This window comes from Monodelphis domestica, chromosome 7, assembly GCF_027887165.1.
Source record: "Monodelphis domestica isolate mMonDom1 chromosome 7, mMonDom1.pri, whole genome shotgun sequence".
Lineage (NCBI taxonomy): Eukaryota > Metazoa > Chordata > Mammalia > Didelphimorphia > Didelphidae > Monodelphis > Monodelphis domestica.
The window spans coordinates 154,443,546-154,464,591 of record NC_077233.1 but is presented as its reverse complement, the minus strand read 5'-3'; the positions used below and the strand labels follow the sequence as shown (position 1 = coordinate 154,464,591).

The following is a 21,046-nucleotide window of genomic DNA, read 5'->3' as shown; positions in this document are numbered from 1 at the left end:
AAGGGATAGATCTAGTCATGTCATTCTTTTGTTTAAAATCCTCCAAGAGCCCCTGTTGAAACTAGTGGCATTCAAACTCCTTAGCTTGGCATTCAATGTCTCCCGCAACCCTAATTTGGCATCGTGTTACCTTTCTATACTTCTTATATTAATCTTCTTCACAGATTCTCTGTTCTAACTAAAGTGTACAATTTGCAAGCTTTTTCATGCTTTCTTGCTTCCATATTTTGCTTAATTGTTCCTTATGTCTATAATGCCTTTGTTCATTATGGCTCAACGGCAGCTGATCCTAGGCTCATCCCTGCAAAGCAGACCCACAATTTCTGTAACAAGAAAGTTTGATGCTCATGTGGTGGACCAATGTTGACTGAAAGTGGTACTGAACATAATTCAGTATAAGACAGAAAAAGATCAAGTCCTGAATTGAAGCTCAGAGAATCAAATATATGGAATGAGGCAAGTCTAGCTAGATTGAAGTTTATGTAAAAATAATTAGGGGTTTTAGTTAACTACAAGCTAGTTAGAATCATTGAGAGGTGGCTGTTAGGATGCCCTACTGTGAAAATGGTATCAAAATGGTGGAAAAGCCAGATTTACCAGCAAACATCAATTTAGGAATCTGACTGAGTAAATAGAGAGCTGAGGTTTCAGAGCCACTGCAATAACCACAGGTAAATGCTAAAATTCTGAGTCCAAAGTATGTTGCCAAGAAGAGTTAAAGAGATTGTACAAACAAACATAAGTGGAAATTGGAAACCAGGTGGCTTTGAGTCAGGAACTGAATGAAACAAGTCAGGAAGTTCCATCATCATGTTCTTTTTGTCAAGGTACGGTATCCCCACTTGCTCCTGTGTCTTAAAGGAATAATTGGCTCTTTGACTCTAGATCAGGGTTTTATATTCCTTTTTATATTTTATATTTCTTTTGTGTCCTTTACTCCTAGGCACAGAGTAGAAGCTCAATAAAAGCTTGAGTATTTTTTAGGAACAATGGTTAATGGTGTTGAATGCTATTAGTAACTACTGGCTTACCTTGGATTGCTGGTCCCCAAGCAAATAAGTAATACCAGCTCAAATGAAGATCCACTATTGTTTCATCTCTGGGAACATTCACAGGACGTTTAAATCTGCAGGTCACACGATTATTTTCGAAGATACCTTCCTCATCTCTGGCAGGGTTTCTCTGGATCTCTTTGGCCCACTGACCAACATTGTAAAAGTGTTGTATTCGGACCCTGCCATTATCATCGTGAACGCAGGCCATGACATCATCACCACCCTAAAATCAAAATCATTTGAAAAAGAAAAAAAGTCAGAGGTGCATCTTTTAAAAGACCTGTCTCAAAGAAATTCCAGTGGAGAACATAACTGTCCATTCTTGCCTAAACCTGGGTAAGAAGAAAATAAAAAATAGAATTGTCTTTCATAGACAATAGAAATAGAAATAGTCTTTCATCATGTTTTTTAGTTCAAGGTTGGTAATGCTAATTATCCCTCAAAATTCCATAGACAAACAACTCTTGATAAGAGCCAGAAGGAATATTTCTAGCTCATGTGATCATCAGATTATAGCATTATAATTAAAGCTGGACAAGACCTCAGAAATCTTCATTTTACTGAAAAGAAAACTGACTAGAATTGGAGTGATCTGCCTGAGGATTCCTGAATTGAACAGTTCATGGTTGAGATGTAGCATTGTGTAGGAGAGTGCAGGACTTGGAGTCAGAAGACATGGCTTGGATCTTACCTCAGACATTTATGAGTTAGGTGATCCTGGGAAAGGAATTTTACTTTGTGAACCTCATTTCTCTACATCTCTAAATTGGGATAATGATAGCACTTCTCACCCAGGTTTGATTTGAAAATCAAATGAGAAAAGGCATAAAATGTTTTGCAAATATTAGAGTATGATATAAATGTGAGCTATTCTTATTATTGAGAAAATGAAGCTCTTTATCAAGTCTGTCTCTTTCACAAATATACAAACACATACAATCCTCTTTTTAAAAAAATCACATATTAAACACTATGTATCAGGCACTGTGCTAACCTCTTGGGATACAAAGAAAGAATAAAAACTAACTGTCCCTCGAAGATGACTCATTCCTTAAGTCAACAATGGACAGAACTCAGCTTTTAGCTTTGTTTTACATAAAAACAGACAGTATGAGCAATAAGGTGTTAGAATTTAAGACTTGGTCTTATTATCCAAAGGTTCTTGAAAAATCTGCTTAGGGAGAAGAATGTGACCTCGAAGAAAGCTCAAAGGAAATTTCCAAATGCCTGCCAATCAGAAGCCTCAGGATGGTATGTTGAGATACTGTTTCAGCAAATGGATCCCATTGAAATGAAAAAGAATACACTTAAAAAATGTACCTGCTTATTGCTGGTCAAATCTTAGTATATTTACCTCAGTTTCATTTAGATAATGGCTTGCTAAAAAAATTCTAAAAAGCTCATTTTATAAGAGGAAACCCTACTCCCCAACAAATAAACAAAAAACCAAACAAGGAACACAGCACACATTTAATAGTAGGAAATGAAGTTATAATTTCAAATTGTGAAGCCAAAAATAACACAATGAATGAATCAAGCTTCCAGTTCTGGTTTTAATCTTACCATTTTCTTGTCTGAGGAAAATCCAACTGCTACCCAACCATCAGTGTCAGCACTTAGTTCAAATTCTACATCAGCTCCTATCATGCGGTAACTAAGGAAATAATCACAGGTTTCTGCAGTACATCCTGGTTTCCCATACCTAAAAGATAGAGGAAAATGAGTCTTACTTCTTCTAAAACCTTGAACATAAACATTCTCTTTTACTGACTTTAGTATTTTAAGATTCCATATCTTTGTCTACTTGCACAGTCTCCTTCAACAATGCATATCTTAGTTTTTATATAATTTCATGTGGGCAAAATTTCACAAATCTTGTTTTATTGCTGCCTTTCATTTTCACATCACATTAATTTCCCCCCAATGCCTCCAATTCTTCTATCCAGTGAACTATCCCTTATAATAAAGACTAATAAAGAAAGTGGAAAAAGCAGTTTGATGAATCTAACCTATAGATATGTATATGTATATATGTGTGTATATATATATATATATATATATACATATATATAAAATTTCTTACAGTATATCCAAAATTCTGCACCAACAGTGCCCAACCTCTGACTCAAAGGGAAGAAGGCATATTTTCTCAATGCTTTTCCAGAGCTAAAATTGGCTATTATAATTATACAACATATAGGGATTTCTATTTCTTGTTCTTTCACTTAAATTGTTGAAATCATTGAATGTAATTCTTCTAGCTATGTTCAGGATTTCCCCTACCATTGTATAAGTGGAGATTTTGAGCCTTTGGACTTCATCCCCCAAAAGTCCCTTAGTATTTCCCAAAATTCCATTTTTCTGCGTCCCCACATTTTGCGTGATTGTATTTAAATGGCTGTAACTTCTCCCTCTTCCTCTCTTGGATCTGCGACCAGGCTGAAGTCAGGCAGTTCTTTTGTTTTAGTTATTATTAATAAAACTTTATAAAATATAATATTTAGTTATTGATTATTAATTTAGAAACCCACATTTTGGCAACCATGAAGGGACTATGTCAATTGTCTTCATCCCAAAGCATCATACATGTCAGAAGTATCATCTGGCCTCTGTGTACTCCTTTCCCTTTTACTGGATGAGTCCTCTTAGAATTTCCATTTAAGGAGGGTTCTCAGGCCAGTCATGTCTCATTCCTTTCTAGGCTGCATTCAGTACTTCCTCTACAATGCTCAAGCAATGGTACCTGGTTCCTTTTTCTTCTCCCCTCCTCTTCTTTTCAACATAGTTTGAATTTTGGGAGTGCTGTATAATTTACAAAGTGCCTTCTTTTCCATCTTCATTCATAATTTTGAACTCTGGGGATTGTACTTTTTGTTGTTTTTCTCTGGATTTCTTCTCTCTTGTCAGTCACCCAGCTATCATATCTGCATTCTCCTTAGCTCTTGACTTATCTAGTTCAGTCAGACCCCAAGTTCTCCCTATTCTCTGCTCAAAGAACTTTAGTCATTTCCTATTGCCTTTAGGAGTGGTGTCAAAGTCCAACAAAAATGGTTTTATTTATTTTGTCTGGTACTGTTTGTTAAATATTTTATTTTGATATTTATTGGAATTCTATTTTAATCTGGTTCAGGCCTCACTTGGGAGTATTTTGGGCTACAAAGTGGATTTTGACTTTCAATAGCCTCCTTGATTCCTTTATAATCAGGCTAATTTCTTACTTCTCTACAATATGGAACCTCCACTGTAGTCAGGGTAATCTCTCCTTCTCTTGAACATGCCATTCTCATTCCTGCATCTATGCCCATAGTCACACTGTTCCCCGGTTTAGAATGCTCTTTCCTCTCTTCTCTCTCAACTGAAATCCTCTTCTGATCATCAGGCCCAGCTCAAGTCTTCTCTTCTCTATGGGACATTCTCTATCTATCTCCTTTGGCTTCTGTGATTTATTATTCTGATGGTTCTACCTGTCCTATTGCTCCTTCTCTGGCTTCTCTTTCTTCTCTGCTTCATTGTTAGTTAATTAACAAGTTAATTCAATAATTAATATTCATTGAGTTTTTATTATGTACAATGTACTGTGTTATGTGAGTACTTTCTTAGTTCAATTATTTCTCATTCCATTCATTCTTCAACTCCAGTGCTATATCTCTAGTGACCTATTGATTATTTCTACCTAAATGTTCATTCACAAACTTGACATGGTCAAAACTAAGTTTAAATTCCTTGGACACTTATTGCCCATACCACACAACTTAGAAATTAATTCTGTGTACTGTTATTGTGTATTTTAAAAAAAAAACCTTTACCTTTTGCCTTAGAATCAATATTATTATTTTAGTTTATATTTATTATATTATATTTATTATTATATTATATTTAGTATATATTATAGCAGAAGAGTGGTAAAGGTTAGGCAATGGGGATTAAGTGACATGCCCAAGGTCACACAGCAAAGAAGTCTCTGAGGCCAGATTTGAACCCAGCATCTTCTGTCTCTAGGCCTGGCTCTCAATCCACTGAGCCACCTAGCTGCCCCCTGTTGTGTACTTTTAACTAATTAATTCACTGTGTTAGTCTTTGATTCCTCCCTACACTCCAGCTTGCAAGCTTCTTGAAGCCAGGGATCATGCTTTAATACTCTACTTCCCTTTATCCCTTTAACACAGTAATAGAAATTGATTGATTATGGTCATATTAAGTAGCCATAGGTCATAAATGTTCATTTAATAGACTACACATAATTGAGAAAAGGTTTGAAAAATCAACATATTTTACAACCTGAAATTTTTTTTTGGACTACCAACCTAAAGCACCCCTTAGTCTTTCCACAGTCATCCACTTTGATTTTGGCAAATGGGTCCACAGGAGGAGCAGTAGGGAAGGGATAACCTAGACAATCAGAAGAAATGACTGTTAGATAATCATAACTACAGTGATTGCCTTTTCAAAAAATCATTTATTTTAAAAACATAATTTCTATACAACATTTAAGAATGTTCAGAACTTCTGAGTCTATCTTTAATTAGTCTCTTTTTTTCTAAAACAGGGATGAGAGAGGAAAGGAGGACACTTGTTGGCTCAGCCTTACATACAAATAGATTAATCTGTACACATAGGGTCTGCAATCATGCATAAAGGCAGTGTGCCCTGCCATGTGATATCTATACCCCAAAGAGGGCATGTATATGGGGGAAAAGCCAATGAATGTACTTGCTGGAGATGGAGGTTTGCATGAAGGCTTCTCTTGGGGAAGACACAATCCTTATCCGTGTGAAATGAATATAGGAGATACTTTGTCCTTCTGAAGGAAAGCCTTCAGTAGAGTGGTATAGGCTAAGAGCAAGTTCTATGTTTTTGTTTTTCTTTTATTCTCAGTATTTAGAGCAGCGTTGGGCATATAAAAATCACATCATAAATGCTTGTTGATTGCCTGATTATTTCACAGGTACATCACCCTTCTTTCTACTTTTCATTGCAAATATAAACCATTTATCTATCTTACTGTCATAATAGTATAGCTGCCGGTACGTCTGCCTTTTAAATCCTCCTTATAGCTCTGTAGATCATTTTAACATCTGACTCATTTTTCCTTTTCATCCATCATTTGAAATGATCCCTTAATTACTTAAATTTACATGCTAATGAATATTCAAGTAATTCAACATGATTATTCAGAATAATCTTTCTTAACATAACTGTGATCATGTCATTTTATGCTCAGAAATCTTCAGGGGTTCCCTATTGCCTGCCAAGTAAAGTTCAAAACTCTCACCATGATATTCAAGGTGTTCCATAGACTGGCACCACCTTATCTCTATGCTTCACCAAATATAGACTACTCTGTACTCTCCAAACATTAGCTATGCTTGCTCACCCCTCTGCCTTTGCCACATTGTTCTCTGGGCTTAAAATGTCCTTTTCTCCCTTTTAGATTTCCTCTTTAAAGTCCAACTTAAGGGTTGTCTCTTCTAAGAAGCCTTTCCTGAGCCTCCTAAGTCTTTATTCTCTCCCTCCCTCCCAGTCCATGGGACAATTATAACTTTCCTCCTCAGACTTCATATAATACTTTATTGTGTAACTCAATAATTCAATCATACTATCATCCATCTGGGCCAGGAGATCTTAATTTCTTGTCCTTTCTAATCTTGTTAAAAGAATTTTTAAAAACCCCTTAACTTCTGTCTTAGAATCAATATTAAAAATTGGTTCTAAGGCAGAAGAATGGTAAGGGCTGGGCATTTGGGGTTATGTGACTTGCCCATAGTCACACAGCTAGAAAGAGTGTGAGGCCAGATTTGAACCCAGGATGTCTGTTCTTCAGGCCTGGCCATCTATCTACTGAGCCACCTACTGTACCAATGACATAATTTCAGTATCTAGCTCCTTTCCTCTCCCTGGCCCTTTTTATTCTCTAATTATCTTAGAGTCAGGCTTAAAAGAAAACCACATAGTATTATTTTTCTGATTCTGTTAAAGTAAAGAAATGAACAAAAAGTCAAGTACTTTTTGCATTTAATATGCGAGTCAGATTGAGCTTTCATTTTCATTATGTTGCAATATATAATATTCAGAATTCTATATCTCCACAATTTTCTGTATGCATTACTTTCACTTAACAATGTATTTTTCCAAGTTTCATTTTAAATAGTTTGGTTCATGAAACTATGATTCCAATGATGATCTTGCCCCTTGTTTCTGGTGTACTGAAACAACACAGTTTTGTTGCTAACGGGATTCTGTATATTATCTGTATTATTTTTCTTTCTTGTTCCACTGATTTCTCACTGGGGCTGAGATGTTAACACTGAAGGCTATGACAGCAGACTGCCAGCCTTGGCAGGGTCTATCATGCTGGAAAAAGGCTTTGAGAACAGTCTCAATGACAGTGTGTCTCCTGTTTGAGGACTAGCCTAGATAAGTATGTAAAGGCTCATTACCAATAGGCTGGCCCCATGGTGATGAATTCTTTGCCTGTGGCAACTCATGAAACAAAGGAAAATACAAAATAGTTCTCAGTCATGAGCCCTTCTGATTCTGCAGCATTTTGGTGGAGTGGCCAGAAAGGGGATAGAGGGTGCTAAGAATGGCAATTTTCAGGCCATCTATAAAAATCATAATATTATTCTATTGTAATTGAGTACCAAATATTGGTAATTTAAATATGAGATTCTTGTCCAAAGAATACCACTGGTGAAACTTACCATATCAATATGATTTTACTATTGTAAAAATTCCAAAAGATAAAAAGTTGCAATTAAATGAATATAGCTCATAAGTTCTACTTGGGAAAACTTGTCGAGGTAAATTAAGGAACTAGAGGTATCATGTCCAAAGGCATCAAGAAACATAATTTCATGGGACATTTATTCAGCTGTTCTTGCAGATGAAAATGAACCAAAAGATGACAGTGAAGATAACTGAAGATAACTTTATGTACCTAATATATTTGTTTTTTTTTTTACCTAATATATTTGTTGATGAAATGAGGAGGTAGAAAATTCTATGAAAAAAAGATCCACCAAATAAAATCAATGTATATATTTGGCAACTTCAATAAAAAAATGGCTAGAAGAGCAGATAAACATGTTGGGAAAATAGCTTAATAGACATTAAAGAGGTCAAAAGCTTGAAAAATTCACAAAATCAAATATCATGAAAACTCTTGTCCAGCAGACAACTGGGAGGTATTGGACATGGCAAATTCTACACAGCATTCCCCACCCCGAATGAAGCATCTATATCTTAACAGATAAAGAATAATATATCAATATGGGGGTCATTTCTAAGTTATCCATATATGTATAAAGTCCGATAATTGACTTTTAGAGAAAAGATCAAAATTAGTATTGACGGAAAAGGTGAAGATGAGAAGTTATGACATGCAATTAACAATTTCAATCTGATCTATTCAATCAAATTATTGTTGCTGAAAATGGGAAAGAGAAAGAAAATGACATTGACATGAACTAGTACTCCTTCTTATGAAAATTTAAATGATGTAAAACAATTTTCAAAATAAGAAGGCTAAAAGAGCCTCATTCAATAAGTACCTGATCTCCTTATCAAGTGGAGAAATGTGGTAGCCAAGGGCAACACTACTTTTTAGAATATAATGTCATTTTTAGAATAATGTCATTCACTAAACTTTAAGGAAGAGTTAGTGGAACATTATGTCAGACTTCCCAGAAAAAAAAAACAACCAGCTAAAAGTATTAGAAGGAAAACCAATTTTTGGAAGTCTTGTTGTGAGACCCAATTAATCCAGCTCATCAAAAGAGAATTTAAAGATGAAACTGGAAGGAGGACAACAAATAGCTGAAAAGTGGAAAATATTTGTCAAATTTTTCTATAACAATTTCCTTAATCAATGAAAGTGGAACAACTCTATTTGAACTCTAACAACAGTCTCTGATGTACTAAATGAAGAAGTATAAATGTCATTAAAGAAAATGAAAAGGAAAAGAGTGGTTGGTGCAGACCTCAGACAAAGGAGGTCACTATGGGATCAGTTCTCAAGATATTTAAAAAAGGGGAAGACATAATGAATGGAAAAAAATATGGAAAGTATTATTACCTAGAAGGGCAATTGAGAAGATAATGATTACTGATCCCATATTCCTACTTCTCTTTACTAAAACGTTTGCATGAAAATGATCTACGTGTATCCATATTATCTGTGATGCAAATATGAAAGGGGAATAGGCAGGCTTTTGCAAATTATATACGGTAGCAGACCACATGACACACTTGACAGAAAGGTGCAGCAAATACAAAGTCCCACTGTATTTATTGTTTGTTGACAATCATTCAATTAAGCATTTTAAAGGCTCTTCACCAACAAGATGTCTCCTTTGCATATTTTAAGTGCACACATGATACTTTAATAGATGTAACCACAAAATAACTTTTAAAAATAATGCTCTGATTATAAATATCAAGTGTAGAACAAAATAGGGAGTCATATGCTCACCAAAAATGTTTGCCATTTTCATGGACTAGGTCCAGGAAAGAGTCCAAGTGGAAGAGGGATTCCTTAGAGATGGTGAAGTCCTCCAGATGTTCCTGTTTGAGGATGATATTGTGCTGATTGTATCATATCCTGGAACACTACAAAGTCTCCTAAATAATATTCACAATCACTCAAAATAAGTTTGGTTTAACAACCCATATAGGAAAAATCAAGTGGATGAAGAATGCCTAATTTTTAGTCTATGATACACAGTTAGATGGATAGTCCATTTAGATGGTTCATCAATATGTATATCATGGACAGACATGGCAGATGGATGATGAACTGGGACCAGAATTAAAATGCAGGAAGAGAATGATTTAGATTTACTGCAGGGGGGGGGGAGGGGAGGATTTCTCAGTGTGGTTAATGACCAAAAACTTTCCCTTAAAAGAAAAATCTCTTTTTAATTATCACTAGTTGGTGAATCAGGGAATACTACAACATCCAAAGAGTCAAAATTGCATGTAAACCAGGGGCAAAGGAGAGATGTATAATGAGTGTAAACAGGCTGAATCATATTACCACTGACAACTTGCATGCAAGAAGTGATCTAAAGAATATCATCCATGAGATGTGTCCTTGGAAAAGAAAGTGAATGATCACGTAGCGTGTAAGGGAAAACAGGGACAATTTGCATGCTGCCCTGTTAACCACATCATGATATGAGATCTAGAGGGAGGTTCTAGCATGTTTAATAATCCTTTAGTGGAGGATTTATGGGGGGAAATGGACGAATTACACAGAATGCTAAAATATGGATGGGTTGCAATCTGTGACATTGGAGTCAATACCCACATTGATGAGATCACTAATCCATCAAAGTACTGAAATATTTCTTTGGGAAACTACAACCTTTTGTTCCTAATTAGGATCCTTTTTGGTGAAGTGGACAGAAATAAGAAAATTTTGCATATATGTATGTATATGTAGCATGTTTATATATGTAATTTATATATATGAAACTACAACATAAATGTGAAAAAGCCAACTAAACAATTGAAGCTATATGCTATAAAATTGCTATGACCACATTTGGCTGAAGAAGAAATGTGAAAAGGCACCTTGTCCTGTTTCTTTGCAAAGAATTGGGGATCACAGGTGTGGAATATTGCATATAATGCCAGACTTTTTTTGATATGTTGGTTGATTTTGCCCAACTTTTTTCTTATTCTTTTTTCTCTTTTATTATAAGGCATAGCTCTGTGGGACGTGGGGAATGATATAGTCAGAAATATAAATGATTTTAAACTATATGTATGTATAAATTAAAATTTTTTAAAAGAGTCAGTTCTGGAGAGAAAATGAAATATCCTCCTGTCATTTTTATCATGTGTGTCTGTCCATATCTTTTTTTCCAGATCATTCTGCTATTTTACCACAATTTTTTTTTGGGGGGGGAGAGTATCTATTTGTTCACATGATATCCTATTATTATTATTATCTCTCCAAGGGAGTTGACTACAAGAGCTATAAGGCCTAAAAGTCTGGAAAGTAGAGAGAAAAATAAAATTTGGTTTGAGAATGTTCCCTATTTGTGCTTCTGCTACTAGCAAGTAGCTGTTATCTATGTCCAAATTAGAGGTTTTTCTTCCTCCTAGGAAAAAATGTAAAAAGAGACTCCATTCTTTATTTTTAAAATTGGAAGGTATTCAAACACCAAAAAAGGAAAATGATTTGACATGATAAAGTCAGGTGGTTAGAGGGTGGGAGAATGTTACCCAGAGGAAAAAATGAAGGACCACTGAGTATGTGGAGGTAGGTGACAGATATTAAGAGCTAGATCCTCTGAGAAAAGCAGTACTGCATATTTTCCATGGCATGATGGAGTAAAAGTCAAGAGAAAAACAGACAAATGGCAGAGGTTAGTGACTCTCTAAGGCTGACCTGTCAATAATAAGGAAGTCTTTTGAGTTTTCCTTGTATTTCCATATAGCCAAGATGTGGTGGAGAGCATCTCAAGACTTGCAAAATTGGATGACTATTATTCACTTCTGGTGATTGAAATGGGCGAAAGTAACCATGCCAGAAGGAAACCAGAGAGTGTTGTTAAGTATTATGAAGTCTTGGGCAAGAAACTAGAGACCTTAGCATGCAGGTAGTATTTTGTTACTGCTGCATATCAAAGCAAAGCAAAGCAAAGAAAATTTGGGCTAAGCAGATGGTATCTGAAAATGGATTTGTTAATTTCTGGACCATGGCTTAAAATATGGGAATATTAGGTTCTTGGCCAATGATGGAGTGGTTAAAAAAAGTGTTTGGAGTATAACAAATCAAATCCAAAAGAATTTATACAGAAAAGGAAAGAGAAAGAAAATTGCCTATGTTTATTTATTAAGCAAGATACCATAGAGAGTATCTACGTTGTTAATGAATAACAAGACAGACACACAAACACACAAAGCCAAGAAAATCTAAGAAAGGAGCCAGCATTAAAATCCACAGCTATTGATGTCTATATATAAGTGCAAAAACCATAGGTAGTAAATGAGGTAAAATAGGGAATTAAATTCAAGGAGGTAAATTTCTTTTCAATAAATAGTTTAATGATAATTTGAAAAGAAGTCTCTAGAGGTGGCTCTCAGGGATCTATCCTTGATCCTATACTATTTACCATTTCTAAGAATGATTTGAATTTTGCAGATGACAAAACTAAAAGGGATAATAAACACAGAGAAAGATGCAAGATCCAAAATGATCTCTATAGGCTAGAACTTGAACTAATAATACATAATTCTCATGAAATTTAATAGAAATAGTGTAAAAATCTTACACTTTGGCTCATAAAATCAGTTTCACAGATATAAGTTGGGAGAGACATGGTTAGAGAGTGAGTCCTATGAAAAAGATCTGGGTATCTTAGTAGATTATGAACTCAATATTATTAATATTGTATGTTAATAATGTGATATGGAAGTAAAAATAATATGATCTTGGGTAGCACTGAGAGACACAGTGTCTAGGTATAAAGAAGTGATACTTTTGTATTCTACACTGATTAGACTGCATCTGGGGTACTGTGTCTAGTACTAGTTAACATATTTAAAGGACATTTATAAATGGGAGAGCATCCAGAGGAGGACCTCTTGCTATAAGACATTGAAGGAACTAAAGATGCTTAGATTAAAGAAGAGAAGACTTAAGAGTGAGAGGAGATATTAAGGTTATCTCCAAGTATCTGAAAGTCTGTCACGTGGATGAGGGATTTAACCTATTCTGTTTCCTTCCAGGAGATAGCATTAGGAGCAATGGTTTGAGGTTGCAAAAAGGCAAATTTAGACTTGCTGCAAGGAAAAACTTGCTAATATTATTCAAAAGTGGAATGGATTGCCTTGGGAAATAGCAGGTTCCCAATCACTACAGGTCCTCAAGGAAAGATTGTTGTATATCTTGTAAGGTATATTGTAGAGCTGATTCTTATTCAGGCATGAATAGATGACCTCTGAGAGACATTCCAACTCATAGAGCCTATGATTTGGAATCAGAGTATTTATATTTCCCATTTCAAAGATCCCTTTATAGAAACCATAGAATCAAGATCTGGAAGAGAGCTTAGTTTTTATCTAATTTAAGACCATCATTTTATAAATATGGTAATTGAGGCTCTCAAAAATTAAGTGACTTCTACATGTCACAAAGATATTAAGAATAAGAGCCAGTATTTAAACCATGATTCCAAATCCATTGCTACTTCCACTATGCCATGATGCCTCCAACTCTCTGATCTTCAATTTCCTCATCTCTAAAATGAGAGGGATCATTAGTTGAGGAATGGCTGAATAAATTATGGCACATGAATATAATGTAACACTATTGTGCTATAAGACATGATGAAAGAAATGGGTTCAGAGAAGTCTGGGAAGACTTGTATAAATTGATGCAGAGTAAAGTGAACAGAACCAAGAGAAAAATTCCAAAAATGAACACTTGTGAAAGATTTAAGAACCATGACTAATGCAATGGCCAATCATGATTCCAGAGAACCAATGATAAAGAGTGCTACCTATCTCTGAATAGAGAAGATGATGGATTAATATATAGAATGAAACACACATTTTTGGATATGACCAATAAGGGAATTTGTTTGGCTTGATTATGTACATTTATTAAAAGTGTTTTCCTTTTCTCCCCTGGCAGGGGGCAAGGGATATAGAAGAGAGAAAAATAAATGTATGGTAAGTGAAAAAATAAATTTGATTAGAAATTTTTTTAAAGTATAAAAAATTTTGTGTAGAAATGAACAAAATGAAGGGATTAGGTTGCATGCTTACTATGGTATCTTCAAATTTAAATCTATATCCTACTTCACTGACTATAATTAATGTCCTTTTTATTATTAGCAATTAAAACATTTTAAAAGCAGTTTTAGCAGCAATAAGCAATAGTCCATCTTTTAAATTCTAATTAGAATGAATGTTTTACAAATTCAGTTTCCTGCATATATTTGGTTTATTTTTAAAATTCTGAAATATTTCTTGCTTAATTGTGGAATTAAACCATTTTACATTTAATGTAATGTTCTATTTTTTTGTTAATCATTTCTTTGCCTTTTCTCTTAGAACAGAATGCTTTTTAAAATATGAAAACAATCTTATACATCACTTAATTTATTCCTGTGAATTCTACATCTTCAACATTTCCCATGTCTATCCCCTTTCCACCATGATCACTCTGGTCCAGAAATCTTTCACCTATTGTTACAACTTCCGAACAAGTTTTGGTATCCAGTTTCCTTCTTCTCCCATCTATTATGCACACAGCTGTTAAAAAGCTATTGTTAAAGTGTAGACCTGAATGACTATGTCTTTCTTCTCAGAAAGCTCCAGTGTCTCTCTTTTGTCTCTCGGATCCAAAAATAAATTTCTCTGCTTGGCATTTAAAAGTTTTTCACAATCTGGCCCCAGCCTATCTTTCTAGGTTGTTATATAATATTCTCTTTCAAATATTTTACATTCTAGCCAAATGTCCCCCCCCCCCCCATTTGTCACAAATGATATTCCAGTCCCCGCCTCTATACTTTGCATAGACTATTAAACCTGGAAAGTTGTCCTTCCTCACTTGGACCTCTCAGAATCTCTTATCTTCCCACAAAGCTCAGCTTTCTAGACTTTGCCATTATGCTTTGCTTCAAAATTTCTTTAGCTCTAGGGGTCTTTCCATCCTGGAACACCCACCTGCCATGCTGGCCCTTTTTTCCATAGTTTATCCTTCATCCGACCCCATGCAGGTACCTTTTCCCCTGATTTCCATTCCCCCAAATTTTCATTTCCCTTTTGTATTTTGCCCTCCTCATTATAATGTAAGCTCATCAAGGACAGGAATCCTCTCTCCCTGTCTCCCTGTCTCTTTCTCCATTTCCCCGTCTTCTCTCCTCCTCTCTCTCTTTTCCTCCCTCCCTTCTCCCTCCTCCCCCTCTGTCTTCCTCTCTTCCTTCTCCCTCCCCCTCCCTCTCTTCCTCCCTTTTCCCTCCTCCCTCTCCTTCTTTCTTCCTCCCCCTCCCTTCTCCCTCTCTCTTCCTCCCCCTCCCTCTCTTCCTCCCTCCCTCCTCCTTCTCTCTTCCTCCACCTCTCTTCTCCCTCCTTCCTCTCCTCTCTTCCTCCCCTCCCTTCTCCCTCCTCTTTCTCCCCCTCCCTCCTCCCCTCCCTCTCTTTCTCCTCCTCCCTTCTCCCTTCTTCCTCTCCCTCCCTCCTCCTTCTCTCTTCCTCCACCTCTCTTCTCCCTCCTTCCTCTCCTCTCTTCTCCCTCCTCTTTCTCCCCCTCCCTCCTCCCCTCCCTCTCTCTTTCTCCTCCTCCCTTCTCCCTTCTTCCTCTCCCTTTCTCCCCCTCCCTCCCTCCTCCTTCTCTCTTCCTCCACCTCTCTTCTCCCTCCTTCCTCTCCTCTCTTCCTCCCCTCCCTTCTCCCTCCTCTTTCTCCCCCTCCCTCCTCCCCTCCCTCTCTCTTTCTCCTCCTCCCTTCTTCCTCTCCCTTTCTCCCCCTCCCTCCCTCCTCCTTCTCTCTTCCTCCACCTCTCTTCTCCCTCCTTCCTCTCCTCTCTTCTCCCTCCTCTTTCTCCCCCTCCCTCCTCCCCTCCCTCTCTCTCTCCTCCTCCCTTCTCCCTTCTTCCTCTCCCTTTCTCCCCCTCCCTCCTCCCCTCCCTCTCTCTCTTTCTCCCCCTCCCTTCTCCCTCCTCCCACTCCTGCTCTCTTCCTCCCTCCCTCCTTTCTCCCCACTCTCTCTCTTTTCCTCCCTCTCTTCTCTCTCCCCCCTCCCCCTCCCTGCCTCTGGCTCTGGCTCTTTTTTGCTTGTATTTTTATCTTCAATGCTTAATATAGTTCTTTGCATCTACAGCTCAATCCTGATTAGTATGAATAATGACTCTCCTGAAATCATCATATGTATTTGAATTTGTATTATTAGAAATCATAATTATGTAAAACATGATAAATAGTACCCATTAAATGCACAGTAAATTCAAAATATGAATAATATGGGCACTTCAGGGAATTCATTATTCATATACATTATTCACACATTAGCTGCAAGCATTTAATAAATGCTTGCCTTGTTGCCTTGGAGACTGATGAATCTGGCATTTAAGGTCCTTTATAATCTGGTTCCAACCTATCTTTCCAGGATAATTACATATCACTCTTCTTCATATACTTTACATTTTAGTTCAACTAGCCCTCTTGTTGTCTCCCAAATATGTCATTCCAGCTTCTATCACCATGCTACGACATAATCTATTCCTAATGCTTGGCATTCTCTCTGATCACCTGTACTGTTTGCCCTTGAAGCAAAATGAGAAAAATAAATGGAACCTAGTCTAATAGCATTCTAACTGGTATTCCTGAGAAAGTCTGATTCATCTCCCACACTGCTTCCATATTCTTTCTGAAATATTATTTGGTACACATCAATCCTCTAAACAAGGACTTAAAATGGCTTCCAACCGCTTACCACAACCAATTCATCTACGCCCTTCTGCCTGTTTCCAAGGCTCTATTCATATGATTTTCCACCATTCTCTAACACACACTGATCACACTAGTGGGGAGCCCCTCCTTATTTTGGTACCCCTCTCCCCATTCACATATCATTTCATACCTGCTTTCAGTGTTTGTTCATGATGTTCTGTCTCCCCTAAATGAATTTTTCCATTTCTCTTTGTTCCATAATGGCCCACAATCCTAATAAGACTCATTCCATTTCTATAATCTTTTTGAATCCTTTTCTAATCCATTCCCTATGAATGTTTTTGTTCTTTTTCCTATTGTTATAAAATTATCAGTCTGAGCAAGTCATTTAAGCTCTTTGTCAACTAAAACTATAAATTATAGAAAAGTTGCTAATATGTATTAGTAAAAGGAAGAATTTCTTTATTGAGAATCCCTTATGAAATCACAGTTCCAGCCTCTCCCCAAAATGATATAGGTGTAATTTTGTCATGTTCATAGGTCATTTTATGAATATGTCTCAGTCTCTAATTATGTGGGTAAGAACAATGCCATGTACATCTTTGGCATGCTAAAGCACCTAGCAGTGTATTCAATTCTTAGAACATAGCTCAGAATTTGTTGACTGATTTCCAGAAATGGACATTTCTGATAATTGTTTGTGGTTATAAATGTCCTTTATTGTTATCAGCATTCTACCTTTAAGCTTAAATTCCCTTCTTTTGCATTTTATAGAAAATGAGCAATTTTCACTATTTCAAGGGAAATAAATACCAAATGTTACTCATTTCTTTAGAAAGATAGATATATCTTTTATACAATAAAGAGGGCAGACCTGATCTTACTAGCTGAGGCAAGCAACCCTCTCATAGACTAGGCTAGTGGAAAACCCACACAAAGGAAATCTCAACTAGATGTTCTGGGGTCGGGCCAGTAGCCTTGAATCATGGCAGGACACACCAAAGGTGGGTCAAAATGCAATATAAAATGCGTGGGGAAGGAAATGAGGTGAGGGTGGAAGCATGGAAACGATAACATGATGTGATGTATAAGGGAAAAAACAATAACAATAGATATTTAGAAGGTATTGTAATGAGGAGATGTTTTAAATAGCTCAAAGAAGGTGTAGGATTTTTATTTTCCCCAAAGCTCTTGATAGCAAGGGATATATGAGAATGCGGCTTGGATGAGGCTTGGGGAGAGAGAATATTGGCAGTGAAGCCCAATTGCCGCACCGCCCGCGGGGGAGGGGGGGGGCTGCGGAAAGGGGGTGGGGCTCAGTTGGTGCAGCTAGAGCTAGCGCCTCAACCTCTGTCTCTAGTCCATATCCATGTCAATTTTGCAGAGGATTCTAGGCTCCTTCATCCTACCTTCCCCCCCACTCCACACCCCCGCCTCCGCATCGCAGGAAACAAGCGGACAGGCAGAGAGAGGGGAGAGAGACTGAGGTTCCAAGCGCATCAGATCTCCATTGCCACCAACCTATTCCTTCCAGCCTGCCCCTCCCCATCCCCCATAGCGCATTTTCCCCTTTATTCCAGCCAAAGGTTCCCAGGACCAGCTCGCCCCTAATTCCAGTCCCTCTTTCCACCCCCCCACCCCCAGGTTATTGTCCCTGGTGATCTCTTGGTGGTCTCCCCGCCCCCAACCCCTTCTCCCAGCCCCTTCTTCTACCACCACCACCCCGATACCTTGCTCTCGCCCCCCCCCCCCCCCCCCCCCGCCATTGTGGACCCACAGTCTCACCCTCCTCGGACAGGTAGCGAAGGTCATAGAACTCGCTGGCGAAGGTGCCGTACGACGAATCGTGCGGCTGGCGCTGCACCTCGTCGCTCCCCGAGGATGAGGAGTCCCCTCTCCTGCCACTGTCGTCGGCAGGGCTGGCCGACGAGGCTATGGGCCCCGCCAGCAGCAACAGCCAGGCGCTGCAGCCGAGGCAGTGCAGAAGGGGAAGCAGGGGCAGTTGGAGCATGGCAGCGAGGAAAGAGAGCCCGCCGTGGAGCTGGCACCGCCGGGTGGCTGCACCGGCTCCGGGGCTCTGTCTGCCTTTCTCTCTCTCTCTCTAGGCAACGCTGACGCAGTCTGAGCCGCAGCCCCAGCCGCAGCCTCAGCCGCAGCCCCCTCGCCTTTCTTCCCCCTCCTCAGGTCCCCTCCCTTATCCCCCCCGCCCCCGTTCCTCCTCCCCCCTCCTCACTCGACTCCCTCTCCCTCATCCCCTCTCCTTTTTTCTAAACCCTCCCTAGCAAATTCAGATTCAACACAAAGAAGCCAAAGAATGGGCGTATTTGCCGCATAAAACCAGTCACTGAGAGACCTGCCAATCTACCCAGGTTTTGTACTAAAAACATACAAAAAATCACTGTGAATGTGCTTTGTGATGGACAAAGAACAAGAAAGGAAAGCGGAAAATAACCTTCAAGAATTAGGCATTTTAAAGACTTGAAATTTTGTATGTGTGGTAGCTGATTTTTTTCTTGAAATACAATTATTTCTGTAATGATTTTTTTTAAAGAAACATTTAGGCTTGCTCCAAATTGCCTACTTGCAGATGATGTTTTCAGCTACCTTGTTTTCAATTACTGAGGAGAAGCAGCCTAGGCAGATTATAAAATGATTAGTTATAAATGTATTTCTTTTCCCCTTGTAAACTGCTCCCGAATAAACTGAATATCTTAATTTACCACCTTCTAGCTAGCAGTGCCTTCATTTCAGGATTTGCCTGCAGAATACACAAAGGATAGCCCATATTAAAAATCTAGTGGTAGGAATTTGCAGTTTATAACCATATTATGTACATCCATGTTGTGAGAATGATGTTACAGTTATAGACGCATCTGAATGTAAAATAGAAATATAATGTATCATGATCTCCGGAAAGAGCTAAATCTTAAATGAGCTTGTTAATTTCCCAACCTGGACTTTCATTTTTTTGCTATTTAATTTAAATCAATTCAATTATAGAAGAATCTGCTAAGTGGCTACTATATGGGAAATAAAGCCTGGATCTGTGGTTTCATTGATGTAAGATAGATAAAGGAACTGCCTTTATCAATCCATGTCTGTCAGTACACTGTGAGCCCCTTAAAAGAAGGGCTCTTATTTCTAAACGAACACTTGCTTTTTCTCCTTCCCATCTTCCCTGTCTTGCAAGGAAAAAAGCAAGAAAAGCAAAACCTCTGTTACAAACATGCATAATTAAGCAAAACAGATTCTCACATTGTCCCCCCAAAAAGTCTTAATCTGGACTCCGTGATTAGGAGCTGGGCAGCCTATTTTATCAGTAGTCCTCTGGAATATTTGTTACACTCTAAGAAAGCCTATATTGTTTATCTACCCAAAGCTTTGTTCCTTCCCTGTATCAAATGCAATTTGACTTTTGTTAGAAGCAAATAATGGTGCCATTTAAAGAGGGGTATTCTGAATATATAGATGTAATTTCAAAATTGAACATAAGATTTATTCCTCAATTACTGTATTCTGTATTCTATATATATTCTGGAGTTAGCTACCTACCTTACCTACCCCAGTCCTAAATTTGTTTCTAAAAAATATATTTTATTTTTTCCCAATTACAAGTAAAAACAATTTTTAACATTCATTTTCTAAAATGTTACCTTTCAAATGGTTTCCTTCCCTTTCCTCCCTTCTCTCTGAGAGGGTAAGTAATTTGATATAGGTTATACATTGCAATCATGTAAAACACATTTACATATTGATCATGCTATAGAAGACACATATACAAAACTCATAAAAATTTGAAGAGAAATATAGTATTCTTTGATCTGCATTCAGACTCCATCATTTTCTTCTCTCAAGGTAGAGAGCATTTTTGAGTCCTTTGGAGCTATCTTGGATTATTGTATTGCTGAGAATAGCTAAGTCATTCACAGTTAATCATTGTACATTATATTGCTATTATCATGTCCAATATTCTCCTGGTTCTGCCCACTTTGCTGTGCATCAGTTCATTTAAGTCATTTCAGGATTTTCTTTCTGTTTTTAAAATCCATTCTGCTATATATTTAATCCATATCTGCTTCCTTTTTATTGGTGGGTTCATCCCATTCACATTCTCGGTTATGATTACTGTTTTTGTATTTCTCTTCATTTTGACTTCCTCCTTAGGTTCTGTCTTTTCTCTTATCCCTCTTACCCTCCCCTCCAACTTTTCGCTTTTAGTCAGTTTCCCCCTATCCCCTCCCTAATGTTACTACCCTTCCCAGCACCTCCCCTTTTATTGATTCCCCTCTTACTATAGTGTCTTTTAAATGACACCCACTCTGTCCCTCCCTTGTATTGCTTCCCTTCCCACCAGTTGGATTATTACCCTTCTACTTCACTACAGGTCATGCTACAATTCTTTGCCCTAATGGATCTACTTATTCTTCCCTCTTTGAGTCAATTTCAATGTGATTAAGAATGAAGAATTATCTGTCTCCAACCTCTTTCACCCTTCCATTGTATTGGTCTTTTTTCCCCATCCCTACATGTGCTTCTTTATGAAATATAAATTTACGCCATTTTGTCCCTTTTCCCATTTCTCTTA

General features: G+C 37.6%; 1 protein-coding gene across 1 annotated transcript in view; it reads right to left on the bottom strand.

Moving 5' to 3' along the window:
- The window catches only part of FRRS1L (ferric chelate reductase 1 like), a 35,038-nt gene extending 16,400 nt beyond the window's left edge, over window positions 1-18,638 (bottom strand). Inside the window, exons 1-4 of the mRNA XM_056805887.1 lie at window positions 18,247-18,638; window positions 5,360-5,444; window positions 2,619-2,757; window positions 1,032-1,278 (exon numbers count right to left, since the gene is read on the bottom strand). Coding sequence (XP_056661865.1) covers window positions 1,032-1,278; window positions 2,619-2,757; window positions 5,360-5,444; window positions 18,247-18,472 — 697 coding nt within the window. The 5' untranslated portion in view covers window positions 18,473-18,638. The remainder of the gene's footprint in view (window positions 1-1,031; window positions 1,279-2,618; window positions 2,758-5,359; window positions 5,445-18,246) is intronic.
- Window positions 18,639-21,046: the final 2,408 nt, after the last annotated feature.